Source organism: Solea solea, chromosome 14 (genome assembly GCF_958295425.1).
Source record: "Solea solea chromosome 14, fSolSol10.1, whole genome shotgun sequence".
NCBI classification, from domain to species: Eukaryota; Metazoa; Chordata; class Actinopteri; order Pleuronectiformes; family Soleidae; genus Solea; species Solea solea.
Window position 1 is genome coordinate 1,652,219 of NC_081147.1, and position 27,721 is coordinate 1,679,939.

Consider the following 27,721-nt stretch of genomic DNA (forward strand, 5'->3'; position numbering starts at 1 on the left):
TAGCAAAGCTTCGGTGTTGTTATCTTGTTTGGTGTCATATAAAAGTTGTGCCGGGACACAATGGAACATAAATCTGTAGCTGGTTTTGGCACAAAAACATACATTTTATTTAACAGTATGAGGCCTGCAAGGCCTGAACATGGCTGACTGGTTATTGGTTTATTTGCATATTTATAAATAAAGCATCAGAGAGAAATGATAAACCAAAAAAGAACACAATTGCAGATGTGATAGATACCCATGCGATAGATGCTTGATCTATAAACAATAAAACACAATAACAATGCAAAGTAATTATATTATTACTATTATTATTATTGGGCCACACGGTGGTGTAGTGGTTAGCACTCTCGCCTTGCAGCGAGAAGACCCGGGTTCGAGCCCCGGTTGGAACAAGGGCCTTTCTGCATGGAGTTTGCATGTTCTCCCCGTGTGTGCGTGGGTTCTCTCCGGGTACTCCGGCTTCCTCCCACAGTCCAAAAACATGCAATGTGGGGATAGGTAAATTGGGCACTCCAAATTGACCATAGGAGTGAGTGTGAGAGTGAATGGTTGTTTGTCTCTATCTGTGTGTGGCCCTGCGATGGACTGGCGAACTGTCCAGGGTGTACCCCGCCTATCGCCCGATGTAGCTGAGATTGGCACAGCACCCCCCGCGACCCTCTGGTTGAGGATAAAGCGGTAGATGATGACTGACTGACTATTATTATTATTCCATATACTGTATGTATAACTGACATCAATAATAATATTGCTCACATAAAAAGCAATAATAAAATAAAAATAACAGAAATAATAGATGGTCAACTTTAAAACTAATAGAACTATTACATTAAATAACATACTTTATACTAAATCAAATATTAAAAAAGGGTGAGATTAATAGCAAATAAATAAGTAAATAAAAAATAATAATTGTGAAAATTGATATTGAATAAAATATATGCTTATGTGTACCCATAGGAAAGGTACAATAGCAGGTAAAGGTTGTGGATTTGTCAGGTTGAATATTGGTTTATCTCAGAATTACAGATAAAATAAATGCTTTAAAATTATTTCGGTAGATTTGTACTTCAACTTAAATATAAAAGTATATATGTATATATATATATATATATATATATATACATATATATATAGATAGATGGATAGATATACTATATAATTGTATTATAATAATAATAATAGTGTATCAACAGTGTTAACCCAGCATTAGATATGTGATTACAATAAGCAGCCATCTCAAGTAATGTGATATAATAATAATTAAGTCACATAACGGTAGTTATATTAGCTAACTAGTTTAGAGCTGGTGTTGCTATCACTCGCGGCAGAATGTGTCACTTTTTGTTGTTCTCTGTAAATGAACTCGATAGCGTCAGAGCAGATAAACAAGTCCTCGTCAGGTTTATTAGAAATGACTGCGTCTGTTTAACTGTGTCATGTTTCTGTCTCCACACGGCTGCAGGCTCTCCACACCACGACCTGGTGCTCATGTGTGTTCACAGTCAATTCGCTGACCACAACCGGCTTGTGTAATGATGTGATTCAGGCAACGTGTTTCTCCATAAGTCCCCATATTTTAGTCAGTATATTAAAAAAGCAACATTTCGCCAACAAGATAAAGTTGGAAATGAAGAAGAAACAAGTTACTGAAGTCACTGAATCTGAAGCCCGAGGAGACAAAAGACCGGAAGAAATGGAGCGAAATAACGTGTGAATCACCTAAAAAAATTGTATAATAGATCAGCAAAAAGCAATTCAAGAAGAAGAAATAGAAAATTGGAAAGAAAGTGATTGAAAAAACATTGAAAAACTTTAAAAAGTACTTAATTAAGATTTTCAAAATGTTTTTCTGCAACATTTTAACCACATTTTCACTCAACAACCACAAATATAATTTTCTCGCTGTACACATAATAAATTCCATGTATTAAATACTGTATATGTACATATGAGATAAAAACCCACAGTATACAGTTACATTATACTATCCTGCAAATGTATAAAACCTAAAATAATACATATATAAACACTCTGTACTTACATATGAAAGATTTTACTGTGACTATTTTATATACTGTATGTTATAAACCTATCGCACTCAGAACACTGTAAATATTGTGTTTCAGTCTGTGTGAGTCGCTGCTGAAGTGAAAAAAGAATAATGAGGAGAAAATGCTAATGAGCTGCTGCTGATGCACCAGATTCCATTTAAAGTGATTAAAGAAATCAATAAGTGTTTAAGCCTCAAAATGTTTGCTCGGCAAATTCCACTTTTTACAATTTAATTTACAAATCAAGCAGGGATTTCTTTTTTTATTTTCATAGTTAGTTTGTCATTTTTTTTTCTTCTTCTTTGTGTGTTTCTATGTAGCTTTTGAAGGGGTGAACCAATCCCACTGTTTTCTGTTTCTGTGAACAAGAACGGAGAAAAACGTTTGAATAATATTGGACGGTATAAGAACGTTTGGATTGAATTGTATTTTTACCAAAGTTGCATATTGATTGTTGGGTTTTGATATTTTCTTTACCAGTTTTTCAAAAATAGAGTTCCAAAATGTTACATGTGGATAAACTCTGAAATGATACAAATCTTTTGTGGATTCTCTTCTGGGTCAGAAATTATGATCTTTACCAATCTTTAAAAGCCTCAGTAACCCTCTCAATAACATCTGAACCAGAAGAGAAGAAAAACATAGATCTGCAGTGGAGATTAGACGCCTGAGTGGGTTTTATTTTGGTTAAAAACCTCTGTAACTTCTTGTTCCTGGGTTTTGTTAAGTTTTCCCACCATTTACCTGACCACACCCACTTCTTGCCCCTGCTGTTTTCACCAAGTCAACCTGTATATAAACCCTCCAGGATTCACCACATGTCTTTACTTTCTTGTGTGGATTAGTCGGGTTTTTTCCTTGCGTTTGCTTCTTGATTGTTTGTCTTTGCCTGATCTGTTTGCTCGATTTGGACAACTTTTCTGCCCATTGGATTAAATCTTTTGGATTGTGGACCGGAACTTTGCCCTAATCTGTTGATCTCGATTGCTTCAGGAAAGGTAAGCAATCACGTTTAATCTTTACCTTTCAGACACGTTGTTGGTGGCTATCTAACATACATGGTTGTATAAAGAACTTTAAAGGGATACTTGTGTAAAACTAAAAAAAAGGTATCTTACCAAAAAATGACTTTGATAGAAGTTGACGTCACTTTTTTATAATATTACTTAAGTAAAAGTCTTAAAGTATATCACATTTACTGTAGTTAAATATCAAATATCATCACTTAATTACAACTACTACATAATAACTAACTCTTCTTATGGTTGTATTCAGTTGTAATGAGTAACAAAGATAGTTAGAGGAAATGTAGTGGAGTGAAAGTAAAAGTTGCAAAGTACCTTTGAGTACCTTAAAGGTTCAAGTACCGTAACAAAGTATTTGTACTGTGTTACATTACAACACAGTGTATATAATTATTTATATTGTATAGACTGTTTTTAAAGCCTTGTTGCTTATCTCTCGCGTAAAAATGCTCTGCTGCTACTCAGAGCAGACACACTTTCAACAAATAAACAAATGCATCATTGTAAACACTAATGGACGCAGTTTTACGTATTTTGCGTAGAATAAATACCCTTTTAATTCTGAGCTTTTTTGGAGAAAAGAAGTGATACAGGACAAAGAGGGGAGAATGTTAACGTGGTTACGACTGTTGCTGGCTGTGTCAGATGGAGGCAGAACAGGGGGCAAAAATAAAAATGCTGTGCACAAAATTGCATCGGCGTGGCTCTCAGCAGAGAGGGGGTGATGATGAGATGTTTGTGTCCCTGCAATTGTGAGGTATTTTCCCCAGATGCCGACCCTCTGTGCTATCAGTTCTCCGGCCTCCACTTTCCTCCCCTTGATGTCGTCAGCCCTTTTTTTTTTTTTCGTTCCTCGCTGTTATGTTCTCCAAAAAAAGGCAAATGCGGCATCGTAAAAAGGCGGCAATGACAGCGTTTTTACAACGCAGCAGATGTCACAGTTTTTCTGGGACGCGTCCTCGTTTGGCAGCTTCGTTCTGTCTTTGCTCGCTGTCGAGGAAACAAATGAGAAGGCACATTCCAGATAACAACTCTAAACGATGTGACAGCTCAGTTTAAGAATACTTCTAGAGACTCAAAGATCAGAAGAGCAGACTGGTGTAAGTGCTGCGACGCTAGCGGCCCTTTATTTTGACATCGACGCAGCTTTGAACTGCACTGTGGGATGGTTGTGGTTATTAAAGCTGGGGTTTGTAACACATTTTTTGTGGTTTTTGATCTAAATCCATAAAAAACCTTTCATCATAATGTAAATTGAGTGGTGATCTGAGAAAGAACTAGACTTAAGGAGTAGGCGAATGTTGCTTTTCCAGCAGTGGGAACAGCTGCATACTCTGCAAAGAAACCTGACATAAAGTGAATCAGACAATTAATGTTAATATGGGTGGAGCCTTTCAGAGATGCAAAGATTGCTTCAGGTTATATGTCATTTATTACTAGACAGACTCCATTATCAACTACCTGTAGATAAGACTAACCCTAAATTCTTTGTCATGTAGGCAGTTGTTACTAATGCGGAAGTAGCTTTTGCAACCTAGAGACAAATTACAGTTTGAAGGAGTGTTCAGTTCACTTAGTCAGTCAAACAAACATAGTCAAAAGTCAGAATACCAGAGGATCAACCCAATCATGCAACCCAGAATCAACAGACTAGAATTCATAACTTAGTAGGCCGCCAACAGGAGGCATCCTCTTTCAACAAAATACAAAGCAAAAAAATGTTGGTGTTCATCTCCCAGCTGAAGAGTCTGTTACGAAAAAAATAATTCATTTTAATGCATGTCAGGTTGGTGCATAACAAATGACAACAGAAATAGAACAGGCTGAAAACAGAAGATCTTACAATATCATAATATGCTTTCTAGTCTTGATGACCACTCAAAGTTGCTTTACACTACGGTTTTGCCATTCATCCATTCACCTGCTGCCATCCCAGCTGTCAGGAGCAACGTGGGGGTGAGTGTCTTGCCCAAGGACACATCAGCATGTAGACTGGCTGAGCCGAGAATCAAACCCACAACTGAAAGACACAGGATAGTATTAAATACTACTTGCAGCTGCACAATATATATTATGGTGTCATCAGCGTAACAATTGACTTTGCATCCATTTAAAGATTAGAACATGTCATTAATAAGGCTACATTTACATGATGAATGTCTGAACAGAAGACGCAAAAGTGGCATCGCGTCTTCAATTTATTTCGTGTTTAGACGAGCGTTTTCGGGAGGAAATCTGCGTGCATACGGTGACACAAAAGTGTGTGGAATTCGATTGGGTCGATTGCATTTTCATCAGCTACTCCTTCCACAAAGTTAGCTCACCATCGACTAGATGTCCCAGGTCTCGTCCAAAGCCGTCTGGCTCGCCTCCGATGAATTGGTGCATCCAAAATTTGAGAGAGGTAATTACAGATCTATAAGTTTTGCATCTTGGCAGTGTAGACGGAGATGCTATGGCGGAGCGTGTTCAAGTTTTCCACTCTGGAGGGTGGTTTCAGATTTTTGCGTTTTCAAGCCCCAAAAACGCCGTCATTGTCTAAACGAAAGGCACTTCCGATAAAAGATTTTGTAATTTTTATCCGCAGGCGTCCTCGTGTGAACGGGGCCTAAAGGTGCTGAAAAGCTGCCAGGACCAACGTAGTGTTAAGTAGTAGACCAGTGGAGCCAGGAAGCAAACCCAAAACCTCTGAGATTACAATAGACAATAGACATTTCATAGAGAAAGACATCTCATAGAGAAAGACATTCAATAGAATTAAAAACAAATGTTATTTTGAAATGGAATGATAAATAGTTCTCAATAGAAAAGTATGCAAAATCTGTAAAATTAAAAAAAACATCCAAAAATACTTCATTATAACTTGATATTAAGTGGTGGGCTGCATATTTGAGACCTGGACTTTAAATACAAATATAACAAATCTGTATTTTCCCTCTCCCTACCCTTTTGGGGTATTTTCTCTTGTTTCTACAGCTGATGAGTTGTGACTGACAGTTCTGTGATGTAAATAACTAAAAACAGGAAACTGTTCATACTCTATGTACTGTGAGACTCGATGCGTTGCTGAAGGGCACGTCAGCGCTAACATTTAATGAGCGTCCACATCATCTGTCATCAGCGTCATGACACATGAAATCACTCACGTGTCTTTACCTTTAGATTAAATAATATATAAAAAGTGTTTTCTTTTCCATTTCTTTCCCACGAGTGAGTTTCTGTGTGTGTTTCACCTCGACTCTCTCTGAGGGAACAACATACGGCTGTTAGTCTGAAGCTTCCTCTGCCTGAGCTGAGGCGACAGGCAGGGTTATATAACAGGCTGACTCAGAGTGTGTGTTTTTATTTAATTTTACATCCAAAAAGCTACACACGCACACACACACTCAGGGGGGACCGTGTTCATGTTTAAAAAAAAAAAAAAAAAGTAGATGTAAGATGTTGGAAAGCTGTGATGTGTCTGAACTCGTGCTCCTGACAGCTGTATTTACTGAGCTGACTGGATTTAATATTTTGTGCTAACAAACGAGCCGAGGCGTCGTCCACTGGCAGCTCAGAGTTTGATAACAGCTGCTCGACACGGGGGACACTCGTCTGACTGGACTGGACACACCGTGTGTGTGTGTGTGTAGTAGATTATGAGGAGAAATTCTGTATAAGAACTATCTTTGTGAGGACATTTCCGCTGGTCTTTAAAGGACTTTTCGAGGGTTAAGACTTGGTTTTGACATTCGGGTTAGCATTGAGTTTAGTTCAGGGTTAGGCTGAGGGTTAAGTTCCGGTAAGGGGCTAGAGAATGCATTAGGTCTATGAAGGTCCTCACTTGTGAGAAATTGTGTGTAACTAATTCAGTCAAACATAGACTTTGTTGTTCCGTTCTGTTGTCTTCCACTTATCCGGGTCCGGGTCCTGGGGACGGCAGCTTTAGCAAGGAAGCCTAGACCGCCCTCTCTCCAGCCACTTCTGCCAGCTCCACCAGGAGGTTTCCAAGATGTTCCCAGCCACTTCTCTCAGCTCCTCCGGGAGGATCCCAATCCCTCCAGTACGTCCTGGGTCGGCCCAAAGGCCTCCGCTCAGAAGGACATACCCAAAAGACCTCCCAAGGGAGGCGTCCAGGAGGAATCCTGACCAGATGCCCGGACCAACTCAGCTGGCTCCTCTCGACATTCTTGGAGGAGCAGCGTTTCTACTCTGAGTCCCTCACAGATGTCCAAGCTCCTCACACTGTATCTCCAAGGCGTAACCCGGCTACCGTGCAGAGGAATCTTATTTTGGCCGCTTGTATTTGCGATGTAGTTCTTTAGGTCATTACCCAAAGCTAGTGACCATAGGGGAGGGTCGGAATGCAGATTAACTGGTAAATCGAGATCTTTGCCTTCCGGCTTAGCTCCCTTTTCTCCACAACATACGGGTTGAGACTCGGAGTTGGCAAATCCACCGTTTTCTCACCGAGAGCCACAGCCTCAGAGATGCTGATCCTCATCCCAGTTGCTTCACACTCGGCTGTGAACCTCCCCAGCTAGAGCTGAAGGTCAGAGTTTAATGAAGCTAAGAGGAGCATGTCCTTTGCAAAAAAGTAGAGGATGATACGCCTGAACCAATAAACTGGTTAAAAGTCACATGACGTAAATTTCATTATCACCTTGTGAGCTTTAGTACAGATGGCTGAGCGAGCGAAAGGTATTGTGGTATAAGTGTAAAATCTGACCAGCATAATCTGGATTAAAAGGAACACATGAGGAACAACATGTCCCATTAGCGCCCCCCCGGAGGTGGACGATAAACAGACAACAAGCCAAAAATTTAGCAAGTGATGATGAATATTCCCCAAAAATGAGAAAAACATGAAGCTCATCACAAACTCTGTTGCTATTTTCTTTGCAACAGATTAAAATGGTTGTGTCTTTCCTTGGTTTCCATTGAAAGGTTGTTCCATTTAGATTTGATAGATATCAATGAAAGGAAATACAGTTGACTATATAATGATGGATGTTTAAATACACTGTTTAAAAATAAATGCATTAAGATGCAGTTACTGTATATAATCGCTTTAGAATCGTAATCATCGGCCGTCAGAATCTTGAGGGACCTAAAGATTCCAGTCTAAGGTTTTTCTTTGACTGCGTTAGGCAGAAAACAGCAAGTGTCCCTCGATTCAGCTGTTGGTTTATTTTGGTTAAAATGATGAAGTGAGTCACTGTGACGTGAATGATGTCACCGTATGTGTGTGTGTGTGTGTGTGTGTGTGTGTGTGTGTGTGTGTGTGTGTCTAATTACAGTGAGTGTTTTTTGGTGCGTCTCGTTGTGACGGGTCCTCACTGAGTCTGACATTCGCATCAATAGGAGGTTGACGATGATGGATTCTCCCTCCGCTGCGACACACACACACACACACACAAACCACCTTAATTATAATTCAGTGCTGTTGCTGCACAGAGGACGACGCGTGACTCTTGAATGGTCACAGCAAAGCGGGTCAGTCTCACACAACAACACACACACTTGACTTCCATTCATTTGGACAGAATAAACCAGAGGGTCACACTGACATGAATGAAGTAAATGACCACAAATAAAAGGTTTTAGAGGAAAATAGTAATCATGAAAACCCATTTAATATCCAACATATTTACATTTACATTCTAGTAAGTGAAAATGCTGATACATTTCCTATTTCGTAATAAAAGTGAAGCTGTGTTAAATGCTATTAATGTGAAGGGGTAAAAACTAAAATAGTTGCTGTGTATTTGCATTAACCTTCTAAAGCACTCCACAGATCACCACCATATCAGACTTAAAACGGTCAATGTCCACTTTTGGTTAAGGCAAAAATGTTCTTCTATCACAACGTCGATCAGTCACTTGAGCTGAGCAAGAGTCCACTTCAACCCTGCTCCGACACACCTGATTCAAATAAATGGGGTCGTTTTGGTTTTCTCAGAGCTTGATGACGAGCTAACCATTGGAATCAGGTGGGTTGGAGCAGGGAAACAACGGAAACATGGCAGGGCAGTGATCCCCAGAGGAACAGGATTGGGAAAAACCAGTTAATGCCTAACCATAAAATTCTACTTTACGGCACTGTGAGAAATAAAACAACATAATCATGTTTGTATAAAATACTATAACCTAAGCTCCTGTACCTGGTCTTAGGATATGTAAAATATACTACACTAAATTTCCTCTGTCATACCCTTACATCACTTTTTAAGATTATACCCAGGATCCTACAAGTTTAGCTTAAATAAATGTTAAAAAAAATACCTGGATTTGCTTCATACGTTAACTTTTCCAAATCAATCAATCAATAAATCAATTTTTAACAAATTGTGACCCAAGGAATCAGAACCAAATTCTATCACGATATTAAATAGTCACACGTATAGTTGTTTGTACATTTATTTCACAGTTCACGAGTATCATTTTTCTTATTAACAAATGCACACGTTACCTAAACACATATTTTACAACAATACCGTTTGGCAACTGTAGGGGGACGCAGAGAGCAAATCCTACATTTTGTTACTTCATCTATAACCAGTTAACGTCTAACCGTAATCCTAACCTTTTCCACAATTCGAATCTTGGTCCTGTGAGGACTATACTGGTCCTGACAAGGATGGTTGAAAGCAAAGGTCCTGGAGAGGCGACAAATACAAGAACCACACACACATTTAAATACTATTGCCGCAGGTTTATTAACATTATACGCGCACAAAGAGTGTGATAATGTAAATACGGTATATATGTACATTATTTAACAGTTTCCTACAAAGTAAAAGCTGCTGCTTTTTAAAAAATCGGCCTGAGGTGAAATATATTAATATTAACTTGAACAGAAAACACTTAGAACACGTTTCATCTCTCAGAGCGAGGAAAATGACTCCCAAATATTTATTTATGAACGGAAATTGAAAATCTACATGTGAGGAAGAGGAGGAGGGGGGAGGAGTCAGAGTCCTGATGACGCATCACATGTTCACAGAGGAGTTGTTTTTGTTGCATCCGTTTTCTTTTTGTTTTTTTTCCACTTTCTCTTCCTGCGACGCCAAATACATCTGTTCACTCTGCCGCAGGGAAATACAGCTGTGAGAGAGAAGCAGGGATTTCTGCTTTCATAAACCCCACATGTCTTACAAAAACACACACAGTCCCAGACGTCAGTGGCCTAATGTTTAGCTCTTTAGCTGAATACACCACAAATTGTGCCGTGCAGATGTTTGCGATGATGAACCCGAGAGAGAGAGAGAGAGGGAAGAAAAAAACAAGGTCTGAACCAGAAAACCAGAAGTAATTGGACAATTAGATTCATGCAAAGCAGAATTACAAATGTCCATCTGTGTCGTCTGCTGCCGAGCGGAGCCCCGACACAGTACGGCATCTGAAATCGTCTGAAATGGCAAAATACAGTGACTCAGAGAATGTGGCTGTCGGCAGGAACACGAGGAAAAAAACAGAAAAGCTCTGTTTTGTTTTCATCGACTTTTATATTTACTTAAATTAAATAAAAGATGTCGTTCCATTAATTCCGAATTCAGAACTCCTCCCTTTGGTTCTCCAATTAATGCCACGCCCCCACAAACCTGACATGTGACGACACAACACAATACAAACGTGTCATTTACACAAACCTGCAATTTACACAAACACGTAATTTACACAAATGTGAAATAAACGTGTCATTTAGAGAAATGTGATACAAACACGTAATTTACACAAATGCGACATTTACATAAACGTGATACATTCACGATTCAAATGACACAAATCTGCACACTGCGATGTTTCTACAGCAGAATTGTGTTTTATTATTTCCTGGTGGGAGCCTTTCATGCAAATCCCGATTCATAACTCAATGAATAAAAAGCAGGAATTATTATTGTTTCTGATATGTGAAAGCCCACGTAGTTTCGTAGTAGTCTTCCATTTGTTGCATTCTGCAGTCTCACCATTAGATGTCACTCACTCTTACACAAACGTTGGTAATGTATCGCAGTAATGATTTAGAGGCCTGAACAGTCTGTGTCCAAACTTTTCTAACTTCACCAATAATTCACTCGCACAAAGTGAAAATAAAGTATGAGAGTGTAGAAGTTATTGTGAGGAAAAGTCAGTTTCATGCAAATGTCAGGTATCTGCAGCGGCTGACATATGGACCTCCACTCGTCTGCTTGATTGACGTCTACTTACAAAACAATCCTGTCCGGCTCGTTCCTTATTTCACCACCGGAAAACTAGAATAAAAAATACCCACACTGTCCTGGAGTCTCATGTTCTCTGCTGAGCTCGGCGATGATGCATCATCATCAGCAGATTTAGAAGAACGTCTCTGAAAACCTACTGTTATTAACTGTTACTGGAACTAACTGACTAACTGTAACAGCTGATGGTGTCCTGATGATGTTGCTAACATGGATAGCAGCTGATGGTGTCCTGATGATGTTGCTAACTTGAATAGCAGCTGATGATGTTGCTAACTTGGAGAGCAGCTGATGATGTTGCTAACTTGGATAGCAGCTGATGGTGTAGCTGATGATGTTGCTCACTTGAATAGCAGCTGATGGTGTCCTGATGATGTTGCTAACTTGAATAGCAGCTGATGATGTTGCTAACTTGGATAGCAGCTAATGGTTGTTGCTAATGATGTTGCTAACTTGAATAGCAGCTGATGATGTTGCTAACTTGGATAGCAGCTAATGGTTGTTGCTGATGATGTTGCTAACTTGGATAGCAGCTGATGGTGTAGCTAATGATGTTGCTAACTTTGACAGTAGATGATGACTTGCATCGTAGCCTGTGATTCAGTCGGTGTCGGCATTGTTCATAATACTCGACGTCTTAGCCTAAGTTGATCAGATCCACGTCACAGAACGTGATGCATAAAGATCTCGTTAGGTAGCATTAGCATTAGCTCAGCTTGTATCTTGTGTCTGAGCTGTGTGAAGCTAGAGCAGCAGCAGACTGTGTCTCAGCTCAGTGTCCACAGCGTGTGACGTAACTCCTCACTGTGCTATTTTGGACGAGGCTATTTGAAGAAAACATGTCCGTCTGTCCGTCCCCACGGTAAGACACAGACAAGTGGACGAGGACAAAATGTATCACAGAGGACGTTAAAGTCATCACGCTTGTTTGTTTGTTTGTTTCTCTCTCGTGTGTCACTTTTCATCAACATCTCAGCTGCGGAAAAGAACTCAAACACAGCAGCAGGATGTTGTTTTTCTGTCATGTGACTCAGAACGTACTGTAGCTGCAGTTTGATGAACATTTTCATGTCGTTACTTTGACCCCGTGTTTCATGTTTGCAATCACTGGCAGGTTTGCATGAAACCCTGAGGCAGGAAGTCCCTGTGTGTGTGTGTGTGTGTGTGTGTGCTCGGAGCAGTCATTCTCCACTCTGACAAGGTCAAAGTTCACTTAACATTGTGTTCTGTCATTTGTCGTTATTTTCCACCCCTCAGATTAAAATCGTGCTCCTGAGGCTGACTTTAATCCTTTTATTAACACTTGATCATGATAATAATAATATCGTTGTTATTATCCGTGTTTGTGCTCGTCAGAAGCACCACTACTCCTGTTTGTGTCATTATTGGTGTAAAGTGCAAAGATTTATGGACATAAATTACCACAAAATAAAAAATTGACAGAAAAAGATGCTTAAATTGGAAATATTAGTATCTCAGGTTGCAGTTTACAATATTTTAAGATTATGTTTGCCACATAATCTTGATAGACAAGACATTTGTAGTCTTCTCACTCTCCCACACTAAATCCCATAGAGAAAATAGGTGATTTCAGAGAATTTCAAAAAACCAACGTCACAAAATAACAACTGTACACTGACTGATGGATGGATGGCAGCAGTGGATCAACGACTCACTGTGTGCTGTGGTGTAAAACTGTTGATTTTCTCTATGGGGTTTGGTGTGGGAGAGTGTGGTTTACAAAGCTTTAAAAACCTCAGTTTCCAGCCAGAAAAAGCTGTCAAATGGTGAAATAAAGGGTTTTTTTTTGCAATGTGTGGAGCATAGACACATGGACGCTGTTTCTCCATGTTTGGTTCTTTCTGACTTTGAGAAATTGAACCTGTCCCAGAAGAGCTGAGGGTCAAAATAGCTCTGCACTTTTTGAACCAACAACTGCATTTTTGAAATCTGTTTCGTGACGGACAGCCCTGGACTGATCCACTTCCTCGAAAAAAAAACAAATGAAACCCCTTGAAAGTAAACGGTTCATTTAAAGCCCAAACTATTTAAAATCAGATTACATTTTTTTGCAAAGCTACAAAAACATTATTACCACGTCGTCTCAAGGTCTCCATAAAAAAACAACAACCCTCCAATCTTTTTTTAATTAACTCCTTATCAAGTCGTGCAGTAACCTCACCCTGCAGACCTTGCGAGCCAGAAAACCCGCCTCACAATTACACAACCACCGCGTCCACATCTGTCCCCCGTCAGCCTCCGAACTTCCACTACATAATCCCAGCTTCTTCTTCTTTTCTTTCTTTTTTTTTTAAACTTACTCCCCCCCGTTCCTTCTCCTTTACTCTGCAGCACTTGAGCACCTGAGGGAAATGTAATTGCATCCTCCTCCAGGCAATAATACAAGCGGCGCGGCCTCATGCATCATTCATGCCGCCTAACACGGCGCGTTGAATTTTTAAATTAGAGGTCATCGTGTTGTTGTGGCTCAGGACACCGGGGGAATTTACCTGCTCCACGAGAGTTTGTGTACAAAATGTATACTTTATGAGTGTGAGTGTGTGTGTGTGTGTGTGTATGTATACATGCTGTGCTGTTTTCATTAGGCTGTGTGTTTCTCTGTGTGTGTGTGTGTGTATAAAGTGCAGGTGATATTTTCACCTGCGAGCAGATGCTTCCGTGACCCGACATCTGTTACCGAGTCGTCAGGTCAGGTGTTGTGCTAATCTGTTCAGCCGGGTCAAACATAATCCCCCGGAATTTCATAAATATTAAACGTCAGCTCTGAATACAAACCGAAAATACACCATTTGTAACATTTAGGAGGGTTTTATTGCCATAAATTGAATATTGTACTAGACTTTTGTATATAATCGTGATAAAGTATCGGTGATGTCTTTTTCTGGCTTTTAAAGGCTGTTGCATTGATAATAATCATATTAATTATATTGAACACATTTGTTAGACACATATATTGATTAAAAACAAAATTATGCTTACTCCTTTTAATTTTAGGACAAATTATTTGTGTCATAGCAGAATTTGACCATATTTATAGTCCATTTTCCGTAAATACCCTTCATTTAACATTAAAACGCCAAAAAATTAACCAGGTATTAAGAGAAATGAAAGCTGACTGTATTTCACTGTATCATAAACGGTAGATATTTTATTTTAGAGTGTATCTACAGTGTAACATGGACAGCGGCAACGCCAGAATCACTTTAAAATAAAAATGATTTGGTTTCTGAAGCCACAGAATTAGATTGTTATATGTGAGGCAGAGGCCGCCATGTTTCTACGACAGCCTGAAGAGACATACTGACCGTTATCTTGGAGTTTTATGTTCGTTAGTTCCTTGACCCATTTAGAAAAAAACAGGAAATGAGTGGATAATCTGCATTCTCACCATTAGATGTCACTAATTCTTACAAACTGGACCTTTTAAAGCTTTGAATCTACACCTGTTTATAAGTCTATGATATATTGCGAATATGTTCACAGTTTTATCTCACTGTTAAAATTTTTTATTTTTGGCTAAAAACTGTTCGTAAACTCTCCCACACCAAACCCCATAGAGAAAACCAGTGATTTTAGCTCGCAGAGACACAGGAGCTGCTGGTCTACTGCTGCCCCGTGTGTCAGTTTGTGTCACTGAGGTAAATCTGAACAAAGCATTTCAAACACTGAAGTGACAAAATAAGACATTTGAACTCACTGATGGAGGCAGCAGTGGATCACCAACTCCTGTGTGCTGTGATGTAAAATCACTGATTTTCTCTATGGAGTTTGGTGCAGAAAGGGGAGCGCGTTACAAAGTGATGCAAACTTTGTTTGTGACACTGAGATAACGTGGCAAACAGGTTCTAAAAACATGTGTTTTTGCTAGTGTCACTTTGGGAGCCATATTTTCAGTTACCAAAACCCCTGAAATATCCCTTTAAGATATAAATACCCTGCAACAAATCCATGTTAGAGGTAAATATCAAACCCGAGCCATCGTGTCACTTTTCACCTGCCGTGTTGAAGAGCTGGACATTTAAAAAACAGACGGCGTGACCTTTAAGCTCCGCTGACCCACTTTCAAAATGTCTCATCCCTAATAAAAAAAGAAGAAGAAGAAACATCCCCTCAGATCTTCGTCCTCTCTCTGGGTTAAAAGCAGACGAGCTCGGCGGGAAACCATCCGTTCATGACATCAGTCAAAATCTCCAGTGAGATTAATACCAACGGGTCGCGCCACTTTATTCCCGAGGAGAAAAATGCACTTGTCAGTCGACCTAATTGCACGCTCATGGTGCACGAGGGCCTGCTGAGGTATTGAGAGCCGGAGCCGGGAAAATCATGATCAACGAGCAGCGGGAGGCTCTGACATCGCACTTCACACACACACTGGCTGCTCCGTCGACACTCGGGGAGGAAGAGGAAGAGGAAGAGGCGCAGCAACAGTGACATATCGTTGTCCTTCCCCGAGCAATACGATTATCGATACGGGAGACGCTCTAAAGTAAATAGTCTCTGCCAGTTTCACTACTTCATGTCGCCTCACGGTGGCGCTGCTCAAACGAATGAGTGGAAAACTTGGGGGTGGGAGTGACCTGGCTGAAGAAGAGTGAGATTAAGGAAGAATGTTACGTTAAGAGATGCTCCATCCACATTCAATACATACGACTTTAAGACCTGAGATAGACACATCGCTGCATGATTTATTGTCTATAGCTGTAGTTTCTCAAACACTGGACTCACTCACATTTTCCTCTCAACTCACCCTGAGCTGTTTCTTATCCTCCCCCCGTGTTTGTGCCTTTATCACGTCACGCATGTCTCCCGTGTCACGAAAAGCTTCTTAATAATCCCATTAAGTGTGTGAAATTAGGACAGATGCAGTCGCTCATGCAAAAGCAGGAAGTACAATGAAAACAAACACATTTTCTCTCTCTTAGCTTCTACATGAAAACATGAGTCAGGCGACACAGTAGTTTTGAAAAACAAATTATTTCTAAGATTAGTTTGATATTCATTCTTATTTTTATTAAATTTGTTTATGAACGGAGATAGAAAACTGACAAAGATTAGAAAAAATTTAATAATAGAATAATAACAATCCAACAGTGTTAAAGTAAGATACATAAATTCTGATTGGGATCAAATATATTCTGTAATATTGAATTAGTTCCAAACAGGGCGGTGTCATCAGCGTATATAGAGAGACGGCGGGCAGAGGTGATTTGTACCAGCGTTACAGCACCACATACAGACCTGGTTTAGATTTGTTTTGTGTGTATGAAGACATTTCTTTATGGAAAACATTTCATATAGCGACAAAGGAAGAGATCTTATACATAAAGTTCTGTTTCTGTGTTGAAAAGGCCTGAAGAAACACAGAGAATCGCAGAGATAAAAGCAAACACAGCAGTGTCATCAGCGTACAGAGAGACGGAGGGGCACAGACATTTCTTCATGGGAAAGAGATTGTAAAGATAAAGTTCTGTTTCTGTGCTGAAAAGGCCTGAGTTTGTTGGTTTAAATTCAGCTGAAGAAACGTGGAGAAGCTCAGAGATGAAAAGCGAACACGGCGGCGTCATCAGCGTACAGAGACGAGGGGCAGAGGTGATGTGTAGCAGCCGCTCTCAGGTGCTGCTCGGCGCTAATTAACAGCGTCTCGCCGCCGCAGCAGAGCAATAAAACACTGATGTTCAGTCCAACAAGACAAAAAGAGGCGTCTGCCAAGAAGACGGCGAGCTGCAGCTCAGCGGATTTCTACACTTTTATTTGCTCCATTTGCTCTGAAACAAGAGCAGAAGTGCTGCTCTCCTCCAGTGAAGGGATGTTGCTGCCTGTCAGCCTCCCCGTCTGTCCGTCTCTATTTCATTTTTTTAAACTTTCAGATGTGATGTACGGCGCCTTCACAGACAGAACAGACTCAGTGAGCAGCAGGAGAGGGAAACTGCTGAGGTTCACAAGCAATTCTTTCTGTCATGTGTCTTGAAATCTGCCGTCTGTGGAGAACACACAGGGCTGGAGGATCATTTTTATTCGTCCTGTGTGAGAGAGAGAGAGACACTGTGTCTTTCTCTCTGCGTTAAGTCATTTCATGCATTGGCAACTATTCTAATAAGCAAGTAGTTAAAGGAAGTTTTGTTTTACGACAATTGATTTTCACATTTCAGAATCTGATCTTTCTGACCAACTGTTTATGCAACATTATATGGGATCAGATCTGATCTGCGTGTGTCCATATTGACATTGTCTAGTCTCGTCTTCCACATGGATTACTATAGTTACAGGCCACGCCCCCGGAAAACCAAGAAGCCTAACAGAATAAAGACAGAGATCTGTCCTAAATGCTTTTGTGGAGCAAACTTTCTTCTGATTTGTAAACTATTGTCTTCAACTGTGTTGAACAAATCGTTACGTCTCGGAATTCCACTCGTGCCAACACGGCGGCTTTTATCCTGATGCTTAATGTTATATCTGTGTTTGAATTCTGCTGAAGTGACGCGTAGTGTTCCGTCATTTTGGGGAAAAAAATAGAACATCTTTTAGTATTTTCTGCCGGAGCAACAGACTGACGGAACAAAGACGGAGTAGGTGGAAGCTGAGACACCAGACTCCTCAGTTAAATATTAACATTTTAGACATTTCCACGCATGTTTTCAGGTATTTTTAAGTCTTTTTAACTGATCTACAGTTGGACATTGTTGGCTTTGACTCTTGTGTGGGACGTCGCGCTCACGACTCTTCAGCGATGACACTCTCTGACCAATCAGTGGCCGGCAGTCTGTTGACATTTTAGTATCAGCTCGATCCGTTTAACGTAAACCGTGGTACATATTTCATTAGTATCTGGAATAATCTGCTCTCGGCTCCAAGATCATGTATATTTTGGTTTATACCATAATCTGATTAGCTTCTTTCTGGCAAGACATGAACATAATAGCTTTTTCTTGAAGTCTGTACAAGAACATATTCTCCTTTCAATTAAAAATGGCTCTATATTTTTTAATAAACAGTCTTGAGCATTATTAAACATTGACAGGATTGGGAAGTTTCCCCTCACGCTGGTTAAATTCTTTAAAATGCTCAGGTTCAGGTCTTTCCTCGAGTGTCTCTCCCTCTCTGAAGACCATCAGAGTGGACACGATGACCTTTAAGCAGCAGATGTTAATGTTACAGAGACGGTGTCTTCCCGAGGACATCAGAGCATCGATCTGTCCTGCAGAGCTGCCGCTGGACGTCGTCCACACCTGCAGCCTCTGCTCGTCTCCCTGCAGAAAACCTCGCAGTTCATTAGTAAATGTTAAATGATGCATCTAAGCAGACGGCGCACACACACACACATAGGATTTAAATGTGTAAATATGAGTCCAGTCTTCAGGATTTAACCACAGATCTGTATGAGCTCATGTTTCAGAAGCAAGAAAAGTGTGATATTTACAGTAATTACACGTCAACACGACAGTGGTTTACACCCTCTGGTGCTTTTGAGGAAAATTACAGTGAATGTGCTGAAACTAAAGCATAAAAGCTGCCAGTTAGAGCGAGAAAAACACGGAAAAACATGCCCTTCTCGCATGTTTTCCTCTCCATTAACACCCTGCATCGTTCAAAGATTCAAAACGATTCAGGTTTTATTCAAGTTTTACTGTCGTGTGTAGAAACTACAGCGTACAGAATACAATGAAATTCTTATTTAAATGCGATGCGTTACGATAAACATTAATTACACAAAAAATAACAGAAATCTCACAACAATAACCAGCGTTGTGGGTATTAACGCGCAACAGATTAGCGCGTTAGAGTACTCAGATTACTTTATCCTACGAGTAATGTAACACGTTATTTGGTTATTTTTTAAATTAAATATTCCGTTAATGTCAATATTTCTCCAGATAAGGAAAAGAAAATGCTTTCTGTCAGACAGTACACAGCCAGCTGCCGATGGTCGTTCACGTGTCATAACCTTGTTTGACGCTCCCGTATACACACACTTGGTCATAGGTTCTGTCATTAAATGAAATGTTAATAAAGCGCCCATAAGTGTAACGTTGCTGTCCATCATTCCTGTTATTTTTAGCCTCCTGAATTACAAATTATGTTTTGTAGAACGATGTCATACAGCGTTGGGACTTCTTGTGTCCTGTGGTCAGATAAGCTGCAGCATGACGTATAATTTTTGGTAACGCACGGGCAATCTAATGAGTTACTTTTATTCATAGGTAACGCAATAACGTAACAGATTACTTTTAATTGACGGTGCATTTGTATAGCGCCGAATCACAACATACATTATCTCAGGTCTCTGTACATCGACAACATCATGGAGAGCAGAGAAAATCAACAGTTCACACAATGAGAAAACACTAGAGGTTTTGAGATAGCTCGAAAGCTGTGCGGCCATCTGCCAAGACAGGTTGTGGTGAAAGGAAAACATGGGGGACAGAGGACAGAAAGTGGGGAGAGAAAGGACAAGAGGGAGGTGAGGTAGATAGAAGAAAGCAGATACACAACAACACTAACGTAACGTTATACATCACTTATCAAAGTAACTTTACCCAACACTGACAATAACTAACAAACTACTAATTACAGAACAACACGTCCTACATCACAACATTAAAACGACACAGTGAAGAGATTATTTGAAGGTTGATATCCTTCAAGATCATTTTGATGGTGCATGAACTTATGACAGGGTGAATGTTACCTCTGTCAAATCACCTGGACGGGCACCATGGGACTTCTGGTTTTGGGGCTACTTTATGTCACAGTGTCAGTAGATTTCGCTGTAGTTCATATTAACTTTATTTTTATCGTATTAAAGGTAGGGTGGAAGATCATTTTCTGGAGCATTTTTTTAACTGTATTTCAGATTGTTAATTAATGTAAATCCGTGTGACGCCAGAGTTCCCCGTGAACAAGCATGGCACGTTCCTGTGCGCTGGAGGCGTGGCTTTGGAGGGAAGTCTGATGAAAGGGGGCGTGGACTTTTGAATTCCAAATGTAGCCTGCTGCAACAGTTTGTCCAGGATCTACGACCTTTAGCGTCTCTTTCTTTGTTGGTGGAAACAGCAACGTCGTTGACGAACATTTTCCGTAATTTTTCATCATACATGAACCAAGTAGTTTGGACACTTTTTGTTTGTTGTGTCACAGCGATGAGCAAACAAACAACCTCGTCTTCCTGTTTTTACTTTCCATCTTTCCTAAAATGATTCATTATTATTGGAGATAAAACTCTCACTGCGAGTAAAAAACACAGTTAAAAAACAAACAAACTGAGCATTTTTTTTCCTGCTGTAAAGACTTCATTGTTTATTTTCATGTAAACAAAAGATCACTTGATTCATTGATGCACTTACAAAGAGAATGAATTAGAAAAATGTTCTTTTCTGTTTCTTTATTGTATAGTAAGTTTGCATGAGGCAGGACTGTATAAAATATTAATTATACATGTTCCAGGGAGTCAAAATCAATAAAGATTCACATAAAAAAGAAAAGGAAAACAATGACGAGCAGACGTTTTGTTCACACGATCAATAAATCAATGAAATCAGTTTAAAAACAGACTGAAAAGTTGATAAAAAGTTACTCAGTCAATCTGATTACGTTCAACTTTTATTAAAAAGACGGAGAGAAGATTATTAAACGAGAAGTTTGATGCGACGACTGCAAAACCTCAGAAGTAATAAAGGTTCTATTTTTTTCTTTATTGCTTTATTGGATTGTTGTGTTCAGCTCACAGTGAATTTATCAGACTTTTATTGTCAGAGGTGTTTTGGGTTTTTTGTTTTTTTTTAAATGTGTCAATTAAAATTTGATGAGGGAGGATTCATGAAGCCTGAGGCTCAGACATGACATGGTTATGATTCTCTCAAACTCACCGTGACCATGATCTTTGCACAAAACTCAGATTCAAGTCATGTCTCTCAACCAATGCTTGGTGACTCAGTTGTGGTGTTTTTTTGCTGGTTGGTTGGAAGTTAGTTGGTGGTTGGTTGGAGGTTGGTTGGCAGTTGGTTGGAAGTTAGTTTGTGGTTGGTTGGTTGGAAGTTAGTTGGTGGTTGCTTGGCAGTTAGTTGGTGGTTGGTTGGAGATTGGTTGGTGGTTGGTTGGCGGTTGGTTGGAAGTTAGTTAGTGGTTGGTTGGTGGTTGCTTGGCTTATTTCCACTGAGTGTTTCAGTGGCTAAAGATGAAGCAAAAATGGACCGGACCAATGCTGGATTCAAACTGTCAGAGTTGACTGTCACTTTAAATCCATGGAGATCGACTGCCATATCGCAAAATTTGATAGACTAAATATATCTAGTGCATTTTACGCATTTGTTAACGGGTGTAGAGGGCATTATTCCAGACCTGCAGTGCCCTGACATCTTCTACTTCCTGATTATCTTCCCTTCAATTTTACTCCAGAGAGTCGCTGAAAGTTTACAAACCTGGAGGGAAACAAATGGACACAATGTGGCTTTGTAACAAACATTCAACTCTGGAGTCTACCTGCTAACGAAAGCATAACTGTAACATCGGAAAAGAGCAGTGTAACTAATTGCTGTGTTATTGTTGCTGTGCAACCTTTGGTAAATCTAGTCTGAGTCCATGATTTACCAAAAGATTACCACAAAATCTTCTTCTGGTGCTGTTTCAGTCTGAGTCACATCCACCATCTCTCTGGATCTGTAAGGGATCCAGTAAAAATGTTCTCCAGTTAGCCTGTTAGCCTGTCTCTGGCTCTTTCGGCACAACATCTATCCACAACCTTTGCTTTTATGAGAAGAGATGACTTGTCTGACATATTGTCTGATTTATATACTGTAGAAAAGTATTAATTGATTTTAGACCAGAGGAAGCTTGCGTACCACTGTTGGTGCATGTACCACAGTTTGTGAACTGTGGCTCTAGTATATACGTCTATAGAGGTGAACAGCATTGTTTCCTGCTACAGAGGCGGGCGTTACCTGTGGTTGTGTTGCGTCAGCTAACGGAGCTTTGTTATTTAATTTTCAAAAACAAATTTTTCTACTGCAATCAATACCTTATTTGTGGTGCATATACATATTACCACGAGGTGGCAGCATTCAGTATTTAGTTAGTGGACATTGTGTGTGTTTGCAGAAGTGAGGACATTTTACGAGGTTTCTTGAACACATCCCGTTAACACTCTGTGAGCCCTGCATAAATTTCACTAACTCTCATGTGCAAACCTCTAGTTGTGGTGCTGTTGTTGGTTATTGGTTAGCATTAGCGTTAGCCCCAGACAGGAAATCACAGGTCATAGTCACGCTTGATATTCCAGTTCACTTACAAACGTGATGTGAAGCCATGTCACGATGAGAATTGCGACTTAAATACTTAAAAGCTGCATCACTTTAGAAACAGTGACATCGAATGTTATTTTCACACAAAGGTTTTTCAGTGACACCAGACTGTGTCACATCATCATCGTCCTCTTCTTCCTCCACGTGTACTGCGGTGGTGCTGCGGCGCCCGGGTCAGCTGAGCGGGTCGACCCCTCTCCAAACAACAAGCCAATTACAGCCCGCGGTGACTATAAATAAACACAGCAGCACTTTTTTCCTCCGCATTTACATAAAGAGTCGTCGTATAACGGCCGTGTGATGGTCTGAAATATTCATCATACTCTTCGTCATCGCTCCGCTCTTCACTCCACACTCTCCTCTGAATTATGAAGAGAAAACTGTCGTGCAGCGAAGCCGAGGCTCTGCGGCTCGTGTCACAAGGACCGAAACAATGACAAAAAAACAACGGAGAAGAATCTTCAGAGAATAATGAAATAAAATATTTAACGCGGACGTTTGGTGCGTAGAAACTGATGCTTACGATGGTCCGACAAACTCACATCATCATATACAGCAAATCTACTGGTTTTCAGATGTAGAATATTTAATTTTAATGACCTGTTCAATTACAATATCCTAGAATTTCAATTATATTCTGCCAATATTATAATAAAATACATTATTATTTACTCTTTTTATTCATGTTTTTAATGAGTGCAAGTCTTATTTTATTTGGTGACTTTTAACTTATTCTATTTTTACTGTTGCACTTAATTTAAGCATGTAAAGCAATTTGGGGGTTATATTATTCTATAATGTGCTCTATAAACGCCTTTGACCGTCTATTCTATTCATGAAATTGACATGTTTCTAACTAACTGGCCCTAACCATTCAATGTCCCAGTCCCCTTCACTTGGGTTACCTGAGTAATGGTACAGTATGGGTGGATTTTAACCAACGACAGTCAGCTGACTCACTCCCTTACTGACCGATGTTTCTTCAGATGTCCACAGTCTATTCTTGTACAAAGCTTGACTTTCTTTTGTTGACTCAAACCTACCAATTAAAGATTCTGTCCATCTTTACCTGTGCTCGTCAGCAACAGTCCCTCTAAGCTGTGGAGTCCCACAAGGCTCCATTTTAGGCCCCCTCCCCCTTTCATGCTGTTTTTCACAAAGGTCTTTAAAAAATATAATGTTTCGTTTCACTGCTTTCCTGATGACGTCACCTTCCTCTAGATCAGGGGGGGCCACTGGGCCGCATGTGGCCCCCCAGTTAATGTCCTGTGGCCCTTCACTTCCAAACTGCCCAATAGTGTTTCTGAAGATATTTCTATACTTTCACATTTACTTGCTTATAAGCTTGTCTCGTGTTAAATTGTCTACATTTTATTTAGATTTCTGTCTTTGATTTTTTTTGAGAGACATCAATATTTTCTCAGATGTTTCAAACTCATTCATTTGACCACACTTCAAAAAAACATGAACTATCACTTTAAGAGAGGTTTATTTTTATTTCCAGCTTTTAATTGTGATATTTAAAATGAATGTGGATGAAATTGAAGAAAATCGTATAAAAATAGGTCAAACTTTGTGTTTTTATGGTAAAAATCCAACATTTCTTCACTTCCAAACTCAACATAACTTCACATCCCTGTCATCGTTTCCCTTCAGGAATGCAGGGGGCGTGGCCTCACAGCTGCAGTGACACCTCTGCTGTCCAATCAGGTGCCTCCTCCGGGTCTGCGTCGACCAATAGCAGCGCCATGTGGGCGTGTCCCTCCGCTGAGAGGTGCGTTTTTTGGAGTTTGCTAAATGACTGCAGCAAGAAAACACACACACACACACACACACACACACACTGTTAGAGAGACAGAGGGAGAGAGAGAGTGTGTCCGCGCGCCATGGAAGACGGTCCACATCTGTGGCACACACAGCTGCTGTGTGCAGCGTCCTGACTCTCATCCGTTCACCTCCGCGTGGTTAAACGTTTCTGCACGGCGGATACGGAGCGCGCCAGGAGCAGCAGGAGCAGCGGTAAGAGCGGCAGGAGCGGCAGCGGCCGCCGGTGCGACTCCAACTTGAGCGGCACCAGACAATGGGAGCAGCTGAGCCGAGCTGCTGCAGCGCCAAGTGCAACTACTACTACTCTTCTTCTTCTTCTTCTGTTTACTACGACCACTGTCACAGCTGCAGCTCTGCCGCGAGAGACACGCGCGAGGAGGTGAAGAAGAAGACGGAGGAGAGCGGGAGACACGCGCCAGCTGATACGCACGGATCCACATCCAGAGCCAGAACCGGGACTGTGGGATTCATGTGAGAGAGACGCTGTGAAAATCTGAGAGATCTTCCTTTTTTTCCCCTTCTTCCTCTTTTAATCGGATTATAACACACACACACATTGAGACGCAGCAAAAACTGGATTATGTGTGATTTCTCGCGCTGTGGCTCGCGCACATTGGACCTCAGGTGTATTTGTTGTAGCCCGTGAGCGGCTCCTCTTATTCCTCCTCTTCCTCCCTCCTCCTCCTCCTCGTCCTCCTCCTCTGTGAACCCCCTTCCCTCCCTCCTCACCCCCCCTCACCCCCTCCCTCCTCCTCCCCTCCACCTCCACCTCCAGCTCCGTCCCTGTCGGTGCCGCTGTCCGTGGTCCTGAAACACATTTTTTTTTTGGATTCTGGTGGATTTTCTTCTTCTTCTAATCTTTTTTCCTTCTTCTTTTTCTTCTTCTCTTTTTTTTGACCATGATTCCACGGCCGGTGATGAGGTCACGGCTCAGCACCGGCCACCTCTGGATCTGACACCCGCACAGAGATATTCACACACACACACGTTGATACGAAGCGGGACATTTGCGAGATCACCTTGGAGCTCCTAAGCATCAAACCCCCTTCCTCCTCCTCCTCCTCCTCCTCCTCTTCCTCTTCCCTTCTCCTTTTGTCTTTTTTTATTTTTTTGTGGAGAGTTTGACCCCCACTCCCTCTTCCCTCCCCTCCACACTCACCCACACCTCCCTCCTCCTCCTCCTCGTGAACACAAACATGAGACTGGCAAAAATGTGCCGACTAAACGCGCTGGGGATCTATTTGTGGGAAACAGTTTTGTTTATCAGGTAAGAACATGAATATTTTAATAATGTCACTTCTTTCACGTCATGTGTTGTTGGCGCGTGCACTGTGGAGTGGACACGTCCTGTCAAAGTTGCGTGAGTGAGTGAGTGAGTGATGATGCTGCTCTGATTGGACATGAATGAATGAAGACTAAACAGCGACCACTAGCGGTGATAGAGCTGCGTTCATGGCGTGAGTCTGCAGACTGTCAACAGGCTCTGTGTGTATGTGTGTGTGTGTGTGTGTGTGTGTTGACGAGCTTATTGTGCAATTTCATTGATTTCATTTTTGTTTTCTAAGCTCAGATTTAACTTTATTGCTCCAACATCAGGGACGTTCACTTGTACAGTCACTGCAAAAGTAATAATGTGAAAATACAGAATAGAAATTGTGATAAAAGTAGGAAAAAACTAAGAATATAATAAAAATAAATCAATACATAATAAATACAAGGCAAAAAAGAGCTAAAGATAAATGTAGAATGTGAGGGAATATGATCAATATTATTATCAAGATATTTACTTAATATGTACATTATATACTGTAAATCTTTTATTTTTTGTCCAAAATAATAGTTTTTCTGTCCTGTGAGGACAAAAACTCAATTAGACGATGAACTGATGTTGTTGCTGCTGCAGCTTTAACAATATTCATGTTTTTTTATCGCCATCATGTGATGACATGAACATTTCCTGCCACGATTATCCAGAACTAAATATTTCTGTAATAATAGTAAAACAAAATCCACTTTAAAGGTTCAGTGTGTAACATTTTTATTGCTGAAACTGAATTTTCACTTAAGAATAAATACTTTATGCCAAATTCTAGTTGAGACATCAGAAAACATGTAAGAATATCTCGGGATAACCGTGATGCTGTTGCTCCGAGTTTCTCATCGACGAGGGTCTTGCTCTGTGGAGGCGGCCATCTTGTGCTGCCATGTTTCCACAGCACAGACACAGTGTGTTTGGTGTTTTACTTTGTAAACAACAGGCTTTTTTTTTTTTTGACACGTGAAGGCCACCGTAGTTCAACGACCTCATGGGTACAGAGCTGCATGAATGTCGTTTAAAAAAATCGGACTATTTTTGCATCGTCTTTGTTTTCTTGAAATCCGAAATGATGAAAAAGAGACAGATTTCGTGCAAATTCCTGCAAATTTCTAGATGTTTATGTTTATTTCATTGTCATTGAAACAGACACAAAGAAAATTGCACAGTGGCCCTTTAATGTTTGACAAACTTTGAAGTTGTGGTGGATGGAGAAATTTTTGTGGAACGCGTCGCAGAAAAAAACCTGTTAAATCCACGTCAGAATTTGAAAATAAAAGGTCGGTTTTCATCTTTAAATCACTGAAGGCTGTAAAGTTTGAGGGTTTTCTGGTTCTGATGATGATGATGACGTCGTCCTGAAGGTGACAGTGGACTTTGTCCTTCACAGGGTGTAAATCACTGTCCTGGGATCATAAATATCAGACGTGTTGACTGTGATATACTCAGTGTCACCGTGAAGTCAGACACTTTTATAACAAACTAGTTTGAGAGAAAAAATCCACAAAATCAATAAAAAACTGCGTAAAAACTGTGAAATAAGGAAAGTGAGTGAAATGAGTGAAAATCTTCTCAAGCATTAAAGTATTGATTTTTTCTACTTTTTAGTGAAGCAGCACAGGTTTCTGCTCATTGTTATTGCATTTAAAACATTTTGCTTGGTTTAATACATTTTTCAGTTTTTTGGTGATGAAAAATTAAAAATAGTAGAATTTTAACAGACAGGAAGTGATAAATGCAGTCAAGTTCCATTATGGAATCTAGTTTTTGAAAATTATGGCAGTCTACAGATTAAAATGTAACTTTATTTTCCCCTTTTCTGCTCAAAGTTTGACCCAAAATAACCAGAATCAAATTCAGACGTTTGTTTTGGATGTTTACAAATATTTGTCAAAAACGCAAGATGTAAACATTCCAAATTATAGCAAGAATGCTAATTTACATCCACAATCTCTGCTAACAAAAAGTCACAGCATAACTG

At 40.2% G+C, this 27,721-nt stretch overlaps 1 protein-coding gene across 5 annotated transcripts in view; it reads left to right on the plus strand.

Moving 5' to 3' along the window:
• Window positions 1-2,899: 2,899 nt before the first annotated feature.
• glra1 (glycine receptor, alpha 1) overlaps window positions 2,900-27,721 on the plus strand; it is a 120,739-nt gene continuing 95,917 nt past the window's right edge. For 4 of the 5 annotated variants that reach the window (XM_058649466.1, XM_058649467.1, XM_058649468.1 and 1 more), the window contains exon 1: window positions 24,460-25,692. In XM_058649466.1, the coding sequence (XP_058505449.1) occupies window positions 25,622-25,692 (71 nt within the window). In that variant the 5' untranslated portion in view covers window positions 24,460-25,621. Of the gene's footprint in view, window positions 3,056-24,459; window positions 25,693-27,721 lie in introns of those variants that run through there. The other variant, XM_058649470.1, reaches the window with a different exon arrangement.